The sequence below is a fragment of the Schistocerca piceifrons genome, chromosome 3 (assembly GCF_021461385.2).
Source record: "Schistocerca piceifrons isolate TAMUIC-IGC-003096 chromosome 3, iqSchPice1.1, whole genome shotgun sequence".
NCBI classification, from domain to species: Eukaryota; Metazoa; Arthropoda; class Insecta; order Orthoptera; family Acrididae; genus Schistocerca; species Schistocerca piceifrons.
Window position 1 is genome coordinate 96,955,420 of NC_060140.1, and position 19,563 is coordinate 96,974,982.

The 19,563-nt window shown below is 39.3% G+C and overlaps 1 protein-coding gene across 1 annotated transcript in view; it reads left to right on the forward strand.

The window, feature by feature from the left end:
* The window catches only part of LOC124788312 (rRNA N6-adenosine-methyltransferase ZCCHC4), a 73,856-nt gene that overhangs the window by 20,197 nt on the left and 34,096 nt on the right, over window positions 1–19,563 (forward strand). The window contains exons 4-5 of the mRNA XM_047255547.1: window positions 12,764–12,964; window positions 14,355–14,595. Of these exons, the coding sequence (XP_047111503.1) occupies window positions 12,764–12,964; window positions 14,355–14,595 (442 nt within the window). The remainder of the gene's footprint in view (window positions 1–12,763; window positions 12,965–14,354; window positions 14,596–19,563) is intronic.

Sequence of the window (19,563 nt, forward strand, 5' to 3'; positions counted from 1 at the left end):
TGGCTAACTGGGCAATTCATGATCACAAGTGACTCTAGAAATTGGGTTTAAAATTTACACCCAAAAAAATATTACATAAGAAATCTTATCAAAACTACAGTACATAAGTTTTTTTTTTCAAATTTATACTTATGTGAACTGGTCATATGAAAATCCACATATAAAATAACTTCATACTGTGTATTGTACATTTACATAAAATATCCACAAGCTATACTTTTAACAAAAATTCGGCTTCTTCATCATAAGTGATGTCCTTTTTGGGTAAGCGAAGATTACATTTAAAGATACATATCATTTGATACAAGTCCTGTCTTGCTTCAAATAATAAATCCTCATGGGTTGCAATAGACAGAAAATTTCACTTGTATCAGTATTTTCCACAAGCACTTCCACACTTTTAATGAGCTTTTTCACACTTTCTCACCAAGTTGCCCACGCAGTTAGCAAGCAAATGCACTGCTATCAGTTCCCTTGGAGGTGGTTCTCCTCCACCACAGTACATGAAAAAAATCAGACAAAATACCCTACTTTAGTACACTTACTTTTTCTTCTGACTGAAGTCTAAGACAAAAAATGTTTAATGCTAATGGCAAATGATAGTCATTACAATATAAATAAATACATTAGATAGTTCTCATAACATTACAATAATTAGCACTAAATTTGACTATAGTACGAAAGATGTGCGCTGAAAAAGTTTAAAATCAAGTGCCCATTACACTTCAAAACATTACTATAAGTCATAACTTTGAAACTGGTTAAACTTGAAAGATTGGGTCACATGCCATTCTGCTGTTGACCATCTCATCACTTTGTCATGAATGGTTTTCTGCAGAAATACCAGACTGTGACTGACTTTTTATCTGGAGAAAGTGTACAACACGTGCTGGAGGACTGGCCCCTCCATACCCTATACATGTGGGGCTTCCAAGGCCAACTGTTCTGTTTCCTCCAGGAATTTTTAAAGGACTGGGATTTTGAGGTGTGAGTGGGTTTGGCTTTGTCGAACACCTTCTTCCAGGGGAACGGGGTACCTCAAGGTTCCGTCCTGAGCGTCATCCTCTTTGCTATAGCCATTAACCCTATTATGGCCTGTTTCCTCACCAGGCACCTGCGGCTCCCTTTTCATGGATGACTTTGTGATCTATTGCAGTTCTTGATGGACTTGTCTCCTTGAGCAGCATCTTCAGTGATGTCTTGACCATCTTTACTAGTGGAGTATCGACAATGCCTTTCACTTTTCTACTGACAAAACAATTTGAATGAATTTCTGGCAGTGCAATCGGTTTCTTCCACCTTCTGTACATCTTGGTCCTGTTGTTATTCTGTTTACTGAAACTATGAAATTCCTGACACTCATGCTTGATGGAAAACTTTCTTAGTCCTCCTATGTGTCTTACCTGGCAACACACTATCCAGTCTCCCAGTGTCCTATGTGTTCTAAGTTGTTCTTTTTGGGGAGCGGATTGGACCACTCTCCTTCATTTGTACTGATGCCTTGTCCATTCGAAACTTAGACTATGGGTGTTTTGTTTATTCATCTGCATGTCCGTCCATCTTATGTCATCTTAATACAATCCACCATTGTGAAATCCGTTTGGTCATTGGTGCCTTTTACACTAGCCTGGTTGAGAATCTCTTTGCAGAAGCTGCCAAACTGCCACAGTCATACCAGCATGATGTTCTCCTCAGCAGATATGCATGCTGTTTGTCTGCCATGCCTAGCCACCCATCCTACGCCTCCTTTTTTTGATGACTCCCTTGACTTCCAGTATGGGGCATTCCCTCTTCTCTGTTACCTCATGAAGTTTGCTTTCGGCTCCTACTCCAGCAGTTTTACTTCATGCTATCTCCCACGTTCCCAATGGGTGTGAACCCTTCACCACCTTAGCTTCAGGCAGCGGCCTGTGTTCATTCACTAGGAAACTACTGTGGGTCGATCTATTGCAGTAAGTTTCTTGACCTTTGCACGCAACAAAGTGACAGCACCTTCATGCAGAATGATGGCTCTAAGATTGACCATGGTGTCACGTGTGCCTTCATCATTGGCACCAACCATTTTTGGTATTGGCTCAAAGAACTTTCCTCAATATTTACAGTGGAGCTCTTTGCCCTCGATCAGGCCACCCAATACATCCGGCGACACTGGCTTTTTAATTGTGTCATATGCTCCTGTTCTCCAAGCGCCCTTCAGAGCCTCTGTATGCAGTCCACAGTCCATCCCGTAATGCAACACATCCAAGAAACCTTCCATTTGCTCACTGTTTAGGGGCCACTGTGAGGTTCATGTGGATTCCTGGTCATGTTGGTCTGATGGGAAATGAGGCTGCTGATGCTACTTCCAAGGCTGCTCTCCTACCTCTGTCCACTAGCTCTTCGATCCTTTTGGATGATCTCCATGTTGCCATCTTTTGGCAGGTGGTGTTATTTTGGCATCACCACTGGTATTCTCTTCATGGGGACAAGCTCTGGAGAATTAAACCTGTCCCAGCAGCTTGGCCGACCTCATCTTGGCCTACTTGCCGCAATATCGTTACAGCTAGGATGAGTATTGGGCATTGTTGATTTAGCCATCACCATTTGTTAAGTGGTGAGTGCCCACACTTTGTGCCCGTTGTCGTCAACCTTTAACACCTCACCATTTCCTGACCGAATGCCCTTTTTTAACCACTTATGTTCTCATATATGTTTGCTGTCTGCATTGTTGGCTGTTTTGGCAAACAAAGCACAGGCTGTCGACTGCATTTTACTTTTTATCTGTCATAACAATATGGCGAATGACATTTAATATTTGATTCGGGACCTCAGCTGTCTCTACTTCTTATTTTGTGGACCTTTCTGCATGAGGAAGTCCTTGTTCTTACTTCGCTTTCCTTCCGTTGATTGGGCTTAATATATAGTCACTTTTCAGTTCTTTTACTTCTTGATGGTCTAAGCTTATGACATGGGCTCTCATTAACTTAGTTGTTTTTGTGTCCTAAACCAAACAAAACACAACAAATACCACTGATCTGTATGTCTGTGCCTCGAGCCATCACCATACATCACAAAGAAATTCAATGCTGAAAGCTCTGTTCCATAGAGTACGAAGACTTTCAGACTAGGAGAGCCTCACTGAAGAATTACTACATCTACATTTAGTGTTCTGGAGGAACAGGTACTCTGGTCATGAGTTTGAATGGTTGATGCAGTCAAATCAAGAACACCTGAAAAACAGGTTGAGACTGAAAGCGAGGAAGAGAAGGCAAAACTCACTTATCCATGTTATGCTGGCCCACCACCCGGAAAGATTGGTAAACTCATATGGGAACATGGTGTTTCACTCCCTTCAACTACTTTTCATCTCACTCTTTGTAAAGTTAAAGACAGTCTTGTCTCCAAAAGCAGGATGTGTATTACATTCCATGTGAAGGTGGCATATCTTACATGGGGCAGATTATCAGAACAATTGAGGAGAGATACAAGGGACATCAGCGTCACATCCAACCTAAACAGTCAAGCAAATCAGCTGTCACCAAGCACTGCATCGAATAAAACCATGAAATGAAATATGGTGAGGCCAGTATTATGGCGCAAATGCCAAGTTTCTGGAACAGCATTATTGGAGAGTCTATCAAAATAAAGATGTCTGAAAACCTGCACATAACAACTGAACTCAGAACTCACAGCACCTGAAGAAGACAGATGGATTGGTTGTGAAAATATTTTGCAGAAAATGGGAAGAACAACTCAGCAGAACATGTGGAAGCGCACCATTAACCATGGATACCTACTGAGACTGCCAGCAGTAATAATATGATTCATGATTCATATTGAAGTACTATATTCCCTGAGAAGGAAGTGCTGCATTTTCTACATAATATATCTGAGTTCTTCCTCTGAAGAAATAAATAAATAAGTAAATAAATTTGTACTAAATCATGCTAACCCAGAATTAATTTCAAACTCTGTCTGGGGTGCACATTATTATATAAAACTCAATTTTTCAATGTTCATAATAACCCTTGGACTACTGCTCTCGCAGATTCCATAGGTAATGAAATTGATCCCTGCACTAATTCCCTTCTTCTCATGTAAACATTAATACTAAATGTCTCTTAATTTCCTAATATAAGATAATTGGCTAAAATAGCAATGGCATTCGATGGCAGCAATTTTGTGTCTCCTGCGTGATAAAAACACTTATGGAGGAATAGTATGTCACTGTACAAGCCGAAATAGGAATTATCTCCTTGCGAGAGTGCACCTGTACCAACATCAAGAGGTTTCAATGTACTTTGGGGAAAAAAGAGCATACTGCCTGCTGCTCTGTTCTGTTTTTGTGTCCTAGAGAAATTATTTTATTTATAATTTGCTTCATATTGCTCTCTTCTCAACAATCTCCTTCCCTCTACCTACCTCCTTACTATTGCTTACCAGGAAAATCTTCCATCTTCACATTCACACATGTAATTCTCCCCTTTCTTTTGTGAGAATTCATGCCATATTTACTGTCTTAAACACCAAACTTGGGAATGGGGTGGTCCCCACAGTGAATAAATCTGAATTAATAACATGACAGTAAACCTGATCACCCTCAGAATTCAGTCTGGGAATCTGCACAAGCTGGCAGCACTGTAAGTTATGGCTGGTTGAGGGATTGGATACAAAATCAGTAGTTATTTCACTTTCTGACATGTCAGTGTTACCATAAAAATTTGCGAAATAGTTCTCAGCTAGCTGTGGAACTTTGTGTTTGGGAGTGTGCCATTGACACAGTAGGTGCTGGCAACTACATGTTTGCTCCCTTTCAGTTGCAAAGAGTTGTACTCCACAGTATCTACTATTATTTTTATTTTTGAAAATATAAATTTATATATTCTTTTTATGCAAGTTTTCAAGGGATGAGACTTTGTCAATTGACCAGACATTGAAAATGCTTCCAATTGAGCTAGCTTCACTTCTGTTGAAATTTGTACATAAAGTACCTAAGAGGGCCATATAAACTTCTGGCATATTTGAGCTCAATCTGTTACTTGGTGCAGATATTAGAGCTGTTTCCACAAGGTCCAATTGCTTTGGAACTGGAAGAAAATGAAGTGGAACAAATTGTTGTTCATGACCTAACAGAGCTCCAATCCTGCTACTTGCCATCCTGAGACAATTTTTTGTGCAGAATACAGAAATAACATAAATGAAGTTAAGAAAGCAGTAGCTATGGCACTGTCTTTCTTTAGCCTTGCCAAAAAAAAAAAAAAAAAAAAAAAAAAAAGAAAAAGTATTACAACCAATTTTCCCCACATTTTAATGAGGAATAGGTAATGTGTGATGTGAAGTCAAATTTTCAAAGTTTTGTAAATTACATCCAAAGTGGCGTGTTACTGTAGGTGCAGCAGGTCTACACTTTGTGTGTGTAAAATACATCCCAAGCAGATAATGGAGAATCCACCATAAACTAACATGTATATTTACATAATTATTATTTATTTATCACAAATGCAATCCACATTTTTGCATGTCATTTGAAACAACACCAAAATGAAAATAACTGTCTTTTAGAGGCTTAAATGCACCCTTTTAAGTGGTTGTAACAATTATAAAGTCAGAGGTGTCACTTTTAAGATACTTTTGGTAATTTTAGAGATTGGTATCATATTGGGCTATTTTGTAGGAAAGTTCATCATTAATTGTTTTTTTGACAGACAGATAGACAGTGCACTGACAAATGATCATGATTCTAGTGCCATTTACTATCTATCTACTACTTTTGAAAAGAGGGGGAAAATTTTCCAGCAAGTGTGAAGACCGATTGTATCACAGGTATTGCTGTCTGACCATCATTTATGTTATTTCTGTATGCAGCACAAAGAGTTCTGTCAGGATGACAAGTATCAGGATCATAGTTTTATTAGGCCAGGAACAATTGTTTACCAAACTTGAGAAGTTCTGAAGAAAGTGAGTCTAATGTAAATGACTCTAGTACCATGTTACAGATGGAGCTGAAATGTGTTAGAAGTTTATATAGGTCTTTTAGCTGCATTCTATACAAATTTCAGGAAAAAAATTTCAGTCCGGAACCGCGCTGCTGCTACGGTCACAGGTTCGAATCCTGCCTCGGGTGTGGATGTGTGTGATGTACTTTAGTTAGGTTTAAGTATTTCTAAGTCTAGGGGACTGATGACCTCAGATGTTTAGTTCCATAGTGCCTAGAGCCACTTGAACCATCTGAGATGGTAGAGCTCAGACCCCCTACATGACATGGTATGATGACCCCATAGAAAATTTGTGTAATAAACTGAGTGAATACCATGTGATGCTCTTTCAGACAAGTTGTCCGATTTTGACTTTCATGGCTGGATTCATGAAGGACTTAGGCCTAAACTGATCGAAAGTGTCACAATAGGTTTTCTAAAAGGTTCATGTTTCTGATGTTACGTAGTGTGGAAGGTTTTCTAATAGATTCGTATTTCTGAAGCTATCTAGTGCGGAAGGGAGCAAGAACTTAATGACTGCAAACAATAGTGCCAGAAACTTTTGACTTGCCAAAAATCCCATGGACCAGTAAGATGATAAACACATTCAATATCGTAACAGACTATTTATATGTGTAGTATTATGTCATAGACAAGTAGAATTTCAGAACTGCCATGAATATGTAGAAATATGGTGGTCAGAGTGGACATGTGGAAAAGCTCTGTTAACAGATTACTTGATTTCACACAGAAATGTACTTCATGGAGTATTCAGAGGGAAAATGCAGGTAGGAAGAAGTGTGCATTCAATAATTTAATACATTTTCATTTTCTTAACTATCACAGAGAAATGGTGGTGCCAGTTACTTAGTAATTTTTCTCATGTTGATTGATCCTCAGTTGATGAAAAATACCTGAACCCATTTTATCAAAGATCTTTTGAATCTGATACCACATACTTAGCAAGGATTCTAAGGAAGCTCACTAAGCAGAGTTTTTTTGCGGGGGGACTGCGTAATAGTGTGTTGTTCTGGTTGTCTGAAGCTCTGTTGAAGAAGCAAAGGGAAAAAAACTGGTAAAATACTCTGTTGCTCCACTAAGAATTAAACCAACAGCTAAGGTAACTATCACTTCAGAAGAGCAGCATTACCATTGTTTCATTTCACAGTGAAATAGGATTTGTCATCATCATACGATTTGACATCATCATACAATGAATAGTAAATAGGTCAAATATATGTATACATAAAATATATAGGGATATTTTTATGAGGATGGACAATTGTTATCCTTGATGTTGCTGAAGGAGCCATCCTGGCTTTTGTCTGAAATTGTTTAGGAAAACAACAGGAAACCTAAATCAGGATGACTGAACTGTGCAAACTCTATCCTCCTGAATATGAGGTCAGTATCTTAGTGACTCCACTGCCTCATTTGGTTGGTCCTTGTGGTTCCTTGAATCTTACACAGTTTGCACTATATAACTTACACTGGGTGATTCAAAAAAGAAAAAAAATGAAATTGTTTATTACAGACAAACTATGGCAGATAGAAACAAATTATGCATGTCACTGGATAGAGGAAGGTTCAAGTTTCGACATAGCTGCACTGTTGTGTGTTTGTAGCAACATGGCGACTACACCACAAGAGAAATAATTTTGTGTATTGAAATTTGCACAAAGTCAATTCATTGCTTAAGTGCAACATGCATTATGCTGTTGATTTAGCAAGAACCTCTGCACAAGAAGATTTATGACTGGCACACAAAATTCTTGAAGTTGATTGCATATGAAAATAGAAGAAAACTGATCAGCCACACACCTCTGATGAAAATTTTGAGCCTATCTGAGATGAATTCACCTGGTGCCCTCAGAAGCCCATAAGGTGGGCAGGCCAGGAACTTCAACTTCCTCAAACAACAGAGTAGCATGTTCTGAAACGACCCCTGCATACGAAGCCTTACTAGTTGCAGTTACTGTAGCAATTGTGTCCTGGTGACTATAACAACAGGTACCAATTTTATGCTTCAGTCCTCCACATTACGGCAGAGGACACTTTTTTTGAAGGACTCATATTTTTGGATGACTTGATGTTTCAACTGTTGGGTGAAGTAAACTGCCATAATATAAGAATTTAGAGGTTACAAAAGCCTGCCATCATTGTCGAACATAAGAGACTCATAAAAACTGAATGTGTTTTGTGCCATTTCTGTTCACAAAGTTTATGGGCCTTTTTTTTTTAGAAGAAACTGTGACAGGGATGTCATATGTAGGCATGCTGCAAGATTGGTTGCTTCCTTAATTTCGCGGCGAGTCCAGTGATTTCATTTTTATGTGGAGTGGTGCCCCACCTAACATTCACCTTATTATCGTAACAGTACCATATCACAATGTTCAGTTAGAAGAGGTGGATGACAAGGTCTTGTTCATTGCTTTGGGCCTCCCAGATCACCAGACACCTCACACCTTACAATTTCTTCCGTGGGCATTCTTAAAAGATGGGGTCTTTGTCTCGCCTATGGCAGCCACCCTTCAAGAATTGAGAAATCTAATTATTGAAGCTGTCAATTCAGTAAAAAGGGACCTATTGATTCATGTGTGGAATGAAATTGACAATGATTTTGATGTTTCTTGAGCGACACATGGTGGTCATGTTGAATGTATGGTATAGTTTCTGTGGAAACATAACTCTTTGAACCTCCCTATATTAAGTAACATGCACAAACTGTTTATATGTTTCATAGTTTGTCTGTAATACACAGTTGAAATCTGTTCTTTCTTTTTGAATCATCCTATATTATAAAACAGAGTTTTTCACTGCATCCACACTATGGACTAAGCTGTAAAGATGGTACTGTAGTAATTACTCTCATTAGGATGGTGGGTAGATTGCGGAGTGAAATATGAGAAAATTTGTAATAGCTGCGTGGGAGTAGCTTCCTTTATTCAAAACGTAAAGTTTACCCACCTTTTGTCACATTTTAAGTGAGAATTATTCAGCTCATTTCATCAAGATGCCAAGAAAGATAAATATTTCCCACAATATTGCAAAGTTTCAGCTACACTAATTATACAAATAATTTGTTTGCATAGCTAGTCTCCTGCTTAAGGTGGTCTGGACCTCTTTTGCTGCTAGAGAGACTGTTGGCTGGCATTCAAAGACACAGTGTGGTTGGGCAAAAAGAGAGAAAGGTCAGCAAACGCCCCAATTGACTTTTATTCACCTATAAGTAGTTACGGTCAGGGGCTAAAGCCAAACCATAGTTAGGAATAATGTTCAGGTGTATTGATGCCAACCTAAATCATAAATTTAAGTGCAGGAGTGTTATTTGCTAGTGTCTACTTTGCCCAGCTATTATAATAGTTTTGTCTGAAGCACAGTGGATATTGGAGAGTTCATTCACCCGAAGAGGTTTGCATTGTTAGACAAAATGACCTTGAACAGTGGACTTCACATAACACTTTGTGTTCTTTAACGCTAAACCATTTGCAAGTACAGCACAGGACAGCTCGAGAAGAAGAGCACTTTTCCTGTACAAACTGCTGCAGGCTACAGTGTTACCACCTTTTACAGATAACTGGTCTTAGAATTGTGAGTGTGATCAAGTTTTCTGTGAAATCAGTCAGCTCAGACTAACAAGGGGACCTTCCATACTGTAAATCATGGATTTTGATGCACTTCAAATATGTTGTAGAGGCACTTACCCTGAGTACCTGGCTATCCAGTTTTTTAGTGACGGCCCTTAGTTTTTGAGAAAATCGATGTTGAAGTTCATTGCACACTTTGTATATCTATAATATTACATATATTCCGAGTACGTCAGTGTAGCGCAGTGGTAAAGGTTCACAGCTACCATGTTCGAATCTTGCTCATGTACTTTTTTTTTTTTTCCAAAATCAACCGAATTTTTCAATTTTATTTCAAAGAATATCAACAAACAGTGTAAGGTGTGCGACATTATAAAGATATATTCATTTATTAATTTTTTCAAATATTCATTCCATTTGTGGTTCGCAGTAGGAGTTCCAAATGTTCGTACAATGGTCGCTTCTTGCATTACCTGAAATCGATCTCCGCCCATTATCGTCCCCTCTCCCGTGAGTACCGTTAGCCATAACGGGAACGTCAGCTCCTAGTTCCGGCCAATGAGGATGGTAGTTGCTTTCCTTTATGTTCGCATCTAACTACAGTGTCAGTTGCTCACAAAGCGTCTCAAGTTCCGCGTGTTAGAAAAATTCTGTGAAATGGAAGAACCAAGTGTTTCTGGAGTAGTGCAGCCAGAAGAAGATCCACAAGTAGAGGAGTTGAATGAAGAATCAAAAGGCAAAATCACAAATGCCATTAAACAGGCCAAAAATCTACTCCGCGATTTGAATCTCATAACGAATACACTGCCTAACATGATCTCTGCCAATTCCATTGCAATTGGCGATGAGATATGTATCGCAATACAGGATCTCTTGGCCGAAAGACAGATCATTATTGATGATGAATTGATAGATTTCAACGAAGAAGATGAATTAGGAGAATATGATGCAGTAAGTTTTACTTTTTTATGAATATTTTCACTTTCGGACGAATGACAATAAAAATAAAACTCTTCACTTTGCAGTGTAGGGGGATAGAGGAAGATGGTGATTACTTTTCCGAAGAGTATGCGCCAGAACTGACAGATTGTGTGCCTCTGTCCTACAAGGAAAAAGCAGTTGCTCTTGGTGCAGCACATCCTAAGTGGAGCTTGAAAAGTCTGCAATCTCATCGAGTTTCTTGATTGAAACATAAGTCGATACCATATCGAAGAAAAGAGGATGTAAAGCGAAGTGGAACTCGTCTCAATAAATGGAGAACCATTGATTGTGAGACTTACGAAAGGTTCGTTGAAGTGAGGCAGAATTTGGAACAGGTAAATCATATTGACATGAAATATATGTTGAGTATATCATAAAAAAAGAGAATGGCTTGTGAAAATAATAAAAATTATTTCTGAGCTCAGGTGACAACAAGAACTCTACAGCAGTGGGCGATGAATGCTGGTCTTCCCTTTTTATTGGAAAGCTTCAATTTCGTGGCCGGCCATGCTTGGGTTGAGCAGTTCAAGAAAAAACATAAGATTCGGCAAAGAAAAATTACAAAGTTCGTCAGCTCTAAAGAATTTGCAACGATAGACGAAGTTTCAGCAGCTGCCGAACTATTCCACATACAAACTAGAATACTTATGGAGAATTTTGACCGTGACTTCGTAATCGACACTGATCAAACTGGCTGCCAGTATCAGGCAACATATAATAGATCACTTTTTCTCGTCTGAGAAAAAAGCTATTCATTCTTATATGGCCCAGTATACCATAACAGCCTCAGGAAAGGTGATCCCATGTTTTTTTACTTATGCAAGAACCGTCCAGAAAATTTGGTCCTAACTGGGAAATAGAGAAATGTAGTTTGTGTCCTGCACGAAATCCAGGAGGTTCACGAAACTGGTGTACAAAGAATTTTTGCGTTCTGTAATTCTTCCGCACGTGGGACAAAAACATTTTTTGTACATTATCGATTTGTGGGGAGGGCAAACCAATTCAACTTTATATGATCATCTATCCACTGATTTAAGGAAAGCGAGCACCTGCAACCTAAAAGTGGTCCCACCAAAATGCACGCCTTATTGCCAGCCCTAGATGTTTATTTTTACCCACAGGTGAAAATCTTCACGAAAATTATTCAGAATGCTCCCGACTTGATGAAAGACAATAGAGAGATTGCTTCTAGGGAAGATTAGATAAAATTACATTCGCTAATCTTACATCAATTCAGCGCACCTAATTTTGAAAGCATGATTAGATACGCATGGTTCGCATTGAAACTAGTGGATGAAAGAGAAATCTTTTTGAATGCAAAAGAATTGCATTGCCCGGTATTGCTCATGAAGTAACCTTGCACCTGCAAGATGGTTGCTTTCATAAAATACGCGTGGTGCAGCGAAAATTTGTGCTTCAGTTGTTTCTACGGTAAGTATTACCCACAATATTGTTCTGACACGTCAAGCAATGTGGATGATGAAAAATAAAATTTTGTAATATTGTATGACAGAAGAAATTAATAACTGAATATATCTTTATAATTTCTCACACCTTACACTGTTTGTTGATATTCTTTGAAATAAAATTGAAAAATTTGGTCGATTTTGGAAAAAAAAGAAAAAAAAAGTACACTAGCAGGATTTGAACACGGTACCTCCAGCGCGGTAGCTGTGAACCTTTACCGCTGCGCTACACTGACTTGTTCAGAATGTATGTAATGTTACAGGTGTACAAAGTGTGCAATGAAATTCAAAATTGATTTTCTCAAAAACCAAGGCCCGTCGCTAAAATACTGGATAGCCAGGTACTCAGGGTAAGTGCCTCTACAACATATTTGAAGCGCATCAAGATCCGTGATTTACAATATGGAGGGTCCCCTTGTAAGTCACTGAGGTGGGTGTCTGTTGGTCAGGTTTACCTTAGAGTGTATATCTCACTTTCCCAGTGAGAAACTATGGGTAAAAATACAGGATCCATGATCAGTAATATTTGGTTAGATATGCACAATAATTTGAACAGGTATCTTCTTAAACTGAAACATAGCTCAGAAATGAATGTCAGCAGTTTTAAGCTTCATATTCTTTCTATTTCTGTCCATTTTTGTAAATCTAGCCCTAGATATTCCTGTTGTGGTGGACCCCCTTCTACCAACTTAGCAAAAATATATCTTAATTTATTTCCAATGTTTACCTTGAAATTTCCATACCAATGATGCTTATATCACTTTTCCTTTTGCAGCTACTGAAACCTTCAGAGAGGGACAAAAAAGAGGCTCAGTACCTGTTTTCCTCCAGTGCAGTATCAGTAATACTGAACTTAGCACAGAAAAATAATTTGAGGAAGCTGCTCTGTATTGGGTCACCACGGGTACATGAGTACGTAAACAGTTCTGATTACCAGAACATGCACAGTCTGCTTCTTGACATAGACACTAGATATGTAAGTATTTCAGCTTAAGGAGATATACTTGATTTTCATTCTCACATAGAACTTGTCATCTAAGCTTAATAGTTTGAGTGTTGTGTGATAAATAAATGGCTGGTTACATAATACTAGCTGAGAAACCTGGCTTTGCCCAGGGTCTGTTTCTATCTGTCAACGAGACTTTGCATGCATGGAATTTATTTTTACAAAGCTTCTTTCTGTACACCATTTGAAGTAGTATGGTTTGGGACATGGATGAAGAGCTCGTGTGCTTCAGTAACACGAGAGAGAGCCATGTAGAACTGGCCATGGAAAAAGGAACGGATACTAAGGTCCACAACCGCAACATGCAGCACCTGTCCATGTGCTTTATCTGTGGTAGTAATATAGCGTAAGCTCCCCAGGAATTGTAAACATTTAAGTAAAATGGTAAATTGTTAGGAATAAACAGGAGTTGGGGTATAAACATCTCTCACCTACCCCACTTCCCATCAAAATTTGTATGATGTTACTTTGGAGATAAGTAACTTTAAGCCTGTGTGAAGCAGGGGGAGATAATGCATGACACTCTTGATCAAATTATGTTGCTCCTCACTTGTGGAAGGAGTTTCCAAAGACCAAGTTAAAGCTTGATGTTCTCGAGCCACAATAACTCTCACTTCATGGTCTTTGGGTTCTTGAGACAGTACAGTCCTCACAGTCTTTTAGACGTTCTGGTTTGTGAAGGAAAATTCGACAATTTTGTGGGCATTTTTATTTGTAAACAATCCAAAATTAAAATGTAATGAATAGGCACCAAAATCATAAAGCAGACTTAATAAATTCATTTTTCCTTGCAAAGAATATAAATAAAACCTATTGAAAGAAGCAAAGCAATGGTATTCAGTTTTTAATACACAAAATGAAATCCGTGCATCCAAATACGTTCGTTCTTTGTTTCTATTCATAAAGACAAGATTGTGGGACTTAATTCTGTTGCTGACTCAAACTTCTGAAAATACACGTCAATGAATTAAAAAAAAAAAAAAAAAAAAAAACGAAACTGATAACACCATTTATTGTTTCTTTGGTGTATTACAGAACTAACAGCACTATCTGTTAGTTATTTGGTGTGGTATGCCATGATGATTAAATATCTGAACTACTAAACTGAGCAGATGATTTTAGATAAAAGTTTGATTAATGATATCTTTTTTCTACGATATCATTTTTGATGAGATAAGAGGCTTCCATGTAGCCACGAGCTACGCTCACGTTGCCTGTGAAAATCTTATGAGATTTTGTCAGAGATTAGCATGTGAAGAATAGAATCTTCATATATTTGATTGTAAGGTATTACTTTATTTTAAAATGTATCGTGGGCATTAAATGTTTATTTTATTAATAGTTTATTTATGAATTTCAGCATAGCTTTCACAGTCGAGATAAATTCTGCTGGTACAATTCATTTAACAACTACTTCTTTGACTCCTCTTGCTTGGAAGAAGTACTGAAGCCTTTCTTACTAACGGACGCCAATGATGGCATTTTATTGGTACTTGACCCACCTTTTGGTGGCAGAATGGAGCCTTTGGCGTACTCTATCAATGAGATGCGCAAACTGCATCAGGAAGTTAATGAGCACCTGCAAAACCCTATGTTTAAAGGTAAATTTCATTCCTTTTGATTTGTCTTGTTGTTTCAAAGGCACTTTATTATAGGTTATAATGTTATGATATAACATATTTTTTCTGTCTGTAGATATATATCCTCCAATTCATTATGTACTTCAAAGTGCTTATGCAGTATATTTCAACCATTATGTGAAGCAAAGAAACAGAAAATAGGAATGTGGGTGAAATGGTGAACCTCTGTCCATTTCACAATGATTTTTAGTGTCAGCTCACTGTTAATTAAAATATTTAGATACTGAACTGATATTTGGAAGAGATAGATTGCTACTCACCATATAGTGGAGATCTTGAGTTGCAGACAGGCACAACAAAAAGACTGCTAGACAAGTAAGCTTTCAGGCAAAAGGCCTTCTACTGATGTAGACAAAACACACACGCGCACACACACACACACACACACATACACACACACACAGTGACAATTATTGAACTATGTGAAAAAACAGCAAATTAGAAATTAGTTACGAAGTACGGTGTACACTTTATTCAACATGAAAATGTCACTACAGATATTCAGATTTAGGTTATGACATGTCTGATATGTCTGCCCTCATTGACGATGATGTGGCACAGACGAATAGCAAAATTCTGCATGGCCTACCGAAGTGTCGGAACATCAATGCTGCCGATGACTTCCTGAATAACTGTTTTCAGCTCGGCAAGGGTTTTGGCGCTATTTCTGTACATCTTGTCTTTAATACAGCCCCCCAAAAAGGAGTCGCATGTGTTCAGATCCGGAGAATATGGCAACCAGTCGTACCCCATGGCAGTGGCCTCTTGGTACCTCAGAGCCAGAACTGTAGTGTAACAACGTAAGTTTTGTATAAATGATTTTCTTTTGACATATGACCATGTGCAGACTTTGTCACCTACATCAGTTACAACACACTTCAAAATTATTTAAACTCTTTTTAAATTGTCTCTGAATGGTTCTTGAACGAAACTGTAATTAAAACATCATCATTTGAGTCGTATGCGCAGAATTACGTCACTCAGTCCAATTGGTTTGCGCAAACTTTTTCAATTTAGATGTCGTTTGTTTCTCCTCAGAAATTATATTAATGCAAGTTATCTGCTTTAATAGATATTAGAACCACATTGAATAAAGTTTTGAGATTCAAACTCGCAACGAACGTTGTCAAAATTAATAATCTTGTCAAATAAATTACTTAAGATAATTCTTCATAAATAAATTCTTGGAACACGTATTTAAACTTCAGTAGCATCCACTAGTTTATTATCTTTGTACATATAGACGTGAACCTGAGCCTTGACAAGATAGAACTGAACATTTACAACATGATTAAACTTTCTATGACGTCATTGTTGTAGAAACATTACAAATTCTTAATTTTCAATTTTTAGAAGTACGTCGCAACAACTCGGTTTCAGGATCTTCTGTTGCTCTTTGGCTGTCGACCCGCGACATATAGTGGCCAGCAATTTTCTCTCTGGTACCGGCAGTGAAGATGCTGTCTCCGTTCGTTGTGCCGCCCTCTCCGTACATGAAACATAAAAAATAAATACAAACTTTAGACAATTCACAACCATTACAAATATTACAAAAAATACATAAACAAAACTAAATTAAACTTATATTCACCTGCAATCTGGGCTGACACTGGTGGATGAGTGACGCTTCAATTTCGTGTCCAACTCCAGAACGTGTTCCCCAAAGTGCTCCTCCAGGGCATCAAATTTACTCCTACGAAGATGGGGTCGACCTCCGTCTTGCATGAACCACATCTTTTCAAAATAAGGATCACTTTGGGTAATGGGGGTGAAATCATCTTCCAAAACCTTCATGTACTATTTGGTAGTCACCCTGCCATCAAGGAATATCGCACCAATTATTCTGTCATAACTTCTGATGATTTTATTTCAAATAGTTCAATAATTGTCACACATAACTCCCACAAAAATGACCACTGCCTGGTTGCCAAGGCCATACCTCTGTCTGGCCTTGGGTTGTGTGTGGGAGTTGTGTTTTTTCGTAAATATGTGTGTGCGTGTGTGTGTTTTGTGTGTGTGTGTGTGTGTGTGTGTGTGTGTGTGTGTGTGTGTGTGTGTGTGTGCGAGTGTGTGTGTTTTGTGTGCGTGTGTGTGTGTTTTGTGTGCGTGTGTGCTTTTTGCCAAGAGCTTATTTGTTTATTAGTCTTTTTGTCGTGCCTCTCTGCTACTCAACATTTCCACCATATGGTGAGTAGCAATGTGTCCTTTTCATTAATTTAAAACTGAGGACTATGTGAAGAAATATGAGGGGTGCTTGAAAAGTCCGTGTCAAGTCCGAGAGACGGCACCACTGGCACATATCGAGGTCATGTTTAGTTAGTTGCATCTTTGGAAAGAATGCACACCAAGTTTCAACTATATTGGTCTATTTCTTTGTGTTTGGCATTCGTGTGAATCAAGAAAGTCGAGTGATTGTCAAAAAATGTACGAAAAAGAATTTCATGTGGTGATTAAACATTACTTTATGAAAGGCAAACGCCTCAGGAGACTAAAGAGAAGCTTGATAAACATTATGGTGACTCTGTATCTTCGATTAGAATAGTTTATAAGTGGTTTCAATATTTTCGGAGTGGCCATATGGGCACAAGTGATGCTGAACGATCTGGAGGTATGTGATACAAGATGTCCGCACGCGAGTCACAGGTCAAACAGTTCCCATGAATTACTGGTTGAGGATTTGTGGGGATGGAGCTGATGCCCGATAGCATCCAGATGTGTTCAGATCATGTGTGAGTTCAGATCATGTGAATTTAGTGGCCAAGAGATCAAAATGAATTCACTTCATGATTCTTAAACCACTGTAACTAACTTTTGGCCTTGTAAAGTGGACAGTTATCCTGCTGGAATGTGCCATTGTCATCAAAGCTCAGGTGAATTTCCCCATAGCATACCCCCACCATCCTGCATTCATGGTGCCGTATGTGTTTCGAGCAGCTGTTTCCCTGGGTGATGGCATATTCAGATGTTAACATGAAGTTAGTGTAAGAAAAAATGGGATTCACACAACAAGTCAACATTTTTCCATGATCCACACTCTAGTCTCAATAGCCCCGTGCAGATGTCGGGTCAACATGGGAACACATAGGTGTCACCCGGTATGGAGCCCCGTGTTCAAGAAAGTGCCCTGAACAGTGTGCTCCGAAACACTTGTGCCTGGACCAGCATTCTACTGTGTCATCAGATCTGCTGCAGGTTACCGGCTACAGAGTGAGCAAGTCTCCGACATCCGTATTTCAACACATGGTCATCTACTCGTGGTTTCATCGTCCTTCAACCACTTTCAGTAGATGCTCATGAAAGTAGCTCACAGACAACCAACCAGCTTTGCCATTTTCTTATATGCTCATTTCCAGGTTCCAGACCATATCAATCTGAACTTTGCCACAGTCACTTATCTCAAAAGATTTCCACATTCCTTTATTGTCAGTAGAATGATACCCTATTTATCTCTGCTCCACTTATAAACTTTTCGTACAACATGACATGCCTGTAACACTGTCAGGTGGCATTCAGTCTTGCAGTATGCAAGTATGATATAGTGCATACTGAGTGAACTCCCCAAGGGCTCACAGTTCTTTCGTGTGTTTATGCATGGCACCAACACAGTCCACAGCTGTTGCAGCCTCTTCTTCCTTCCCGGGCTGCATTTCCTCCCCGTGCCCTTCACTCCCCATCCTCACTCCTTCTGCGCTGCGCCTCCTCCCCCTTCCTCGGTCTTCTTAAGTATGTTGATGTGGCTGTCCACCTTGTTTCCTATATTCCTTGTGGTTTCGTTTGCCTTGCCTTTTCTCTTTCATCCTCTTTGGCATTTTTGGTCCTCTTTGGGGTTTGACCTTCACTTCTAAATTTTCTGTCTGTAGTGTGAGCCATGTGGGGAAGAACTCCCTCCCTAGCATCTATGGCATGAGTTGCTCTACTCCCTTCCTTCACCTCTTTCTTCTCTGCTATAGCCATCTCCTCCACCCCACTATGTCATCAACATGTGTAGCCAATCCGTATGGTGGGGCTGTTATGTACCCATCTGGCTCATCGCCCTGACAACACAGGGATCGCACTTCTGATACCTGAGCTGTTGCCTCCACCTGTAAGTCTAGGACTGGTTATTTGTCATTCCAGATCATTGCAACTTTCAGCAATGGCCACGGTGAAAGACAGCCCTTGCTGTGGCTGGGTGGGACCCATGTGAAGAGCCCCTGATCAGAGTGGGTGGTATCAGGGCAGATGCTTTTTGCGTGCAGTGTATCAAGCTCCAAAAATTTGGCCACAGCTCCTAAGGCCATCTCTTCAAGGTAACGGATTGAATGCTGCTTCTTATGACCCTTTGGCCTTCCCTCTCCTTGCTACATTCTGGGACAAGTGCAAGGCTCGCCAGCTTGACGTGAAACACTTTCCCCGCTACCTGGTCTGTACTAGGATGGATGGGGACACATTCATCTCCACAAAACCACTATTTTTTGTGGAAAATATCAAAGAAAAGTTTGGCAGTGTGGAGTGTCTCAGATACAGTTGGGTTCCCTGTTGATAAAAGCTTGTTATGCTACCCAATCTGTAGCTCTTTCTGATTGTAATCATCTTGGTGATATCAGTCTCTGAATGTGGTCCAAGGGATCATTTTTCATTGGGACCTCATTTTTCAAACAGATCAGGAACTTTGGGCTGATCTGGAACAATGGGGTGTTCATGTTGTTCAACATGTGGAGGAAGGTTGTAAGGACAACTATACCAATACTGGTGCCTTTATTCTGGCTTTCAAGGGAGATACCCTCCCAGAGGAAATGAAGGTTATGTGGTACCAGTGTGATGTGAAGCCACATGTGCTGCCACCCATGAGGTGCTTTTGGTGCTTACATTTTGGACATGTCTGTACTATATATGGTGGCCCCTCTATGTGGTGACTGTGGACACCCGCACCATGAGGGGAGCCCCTGT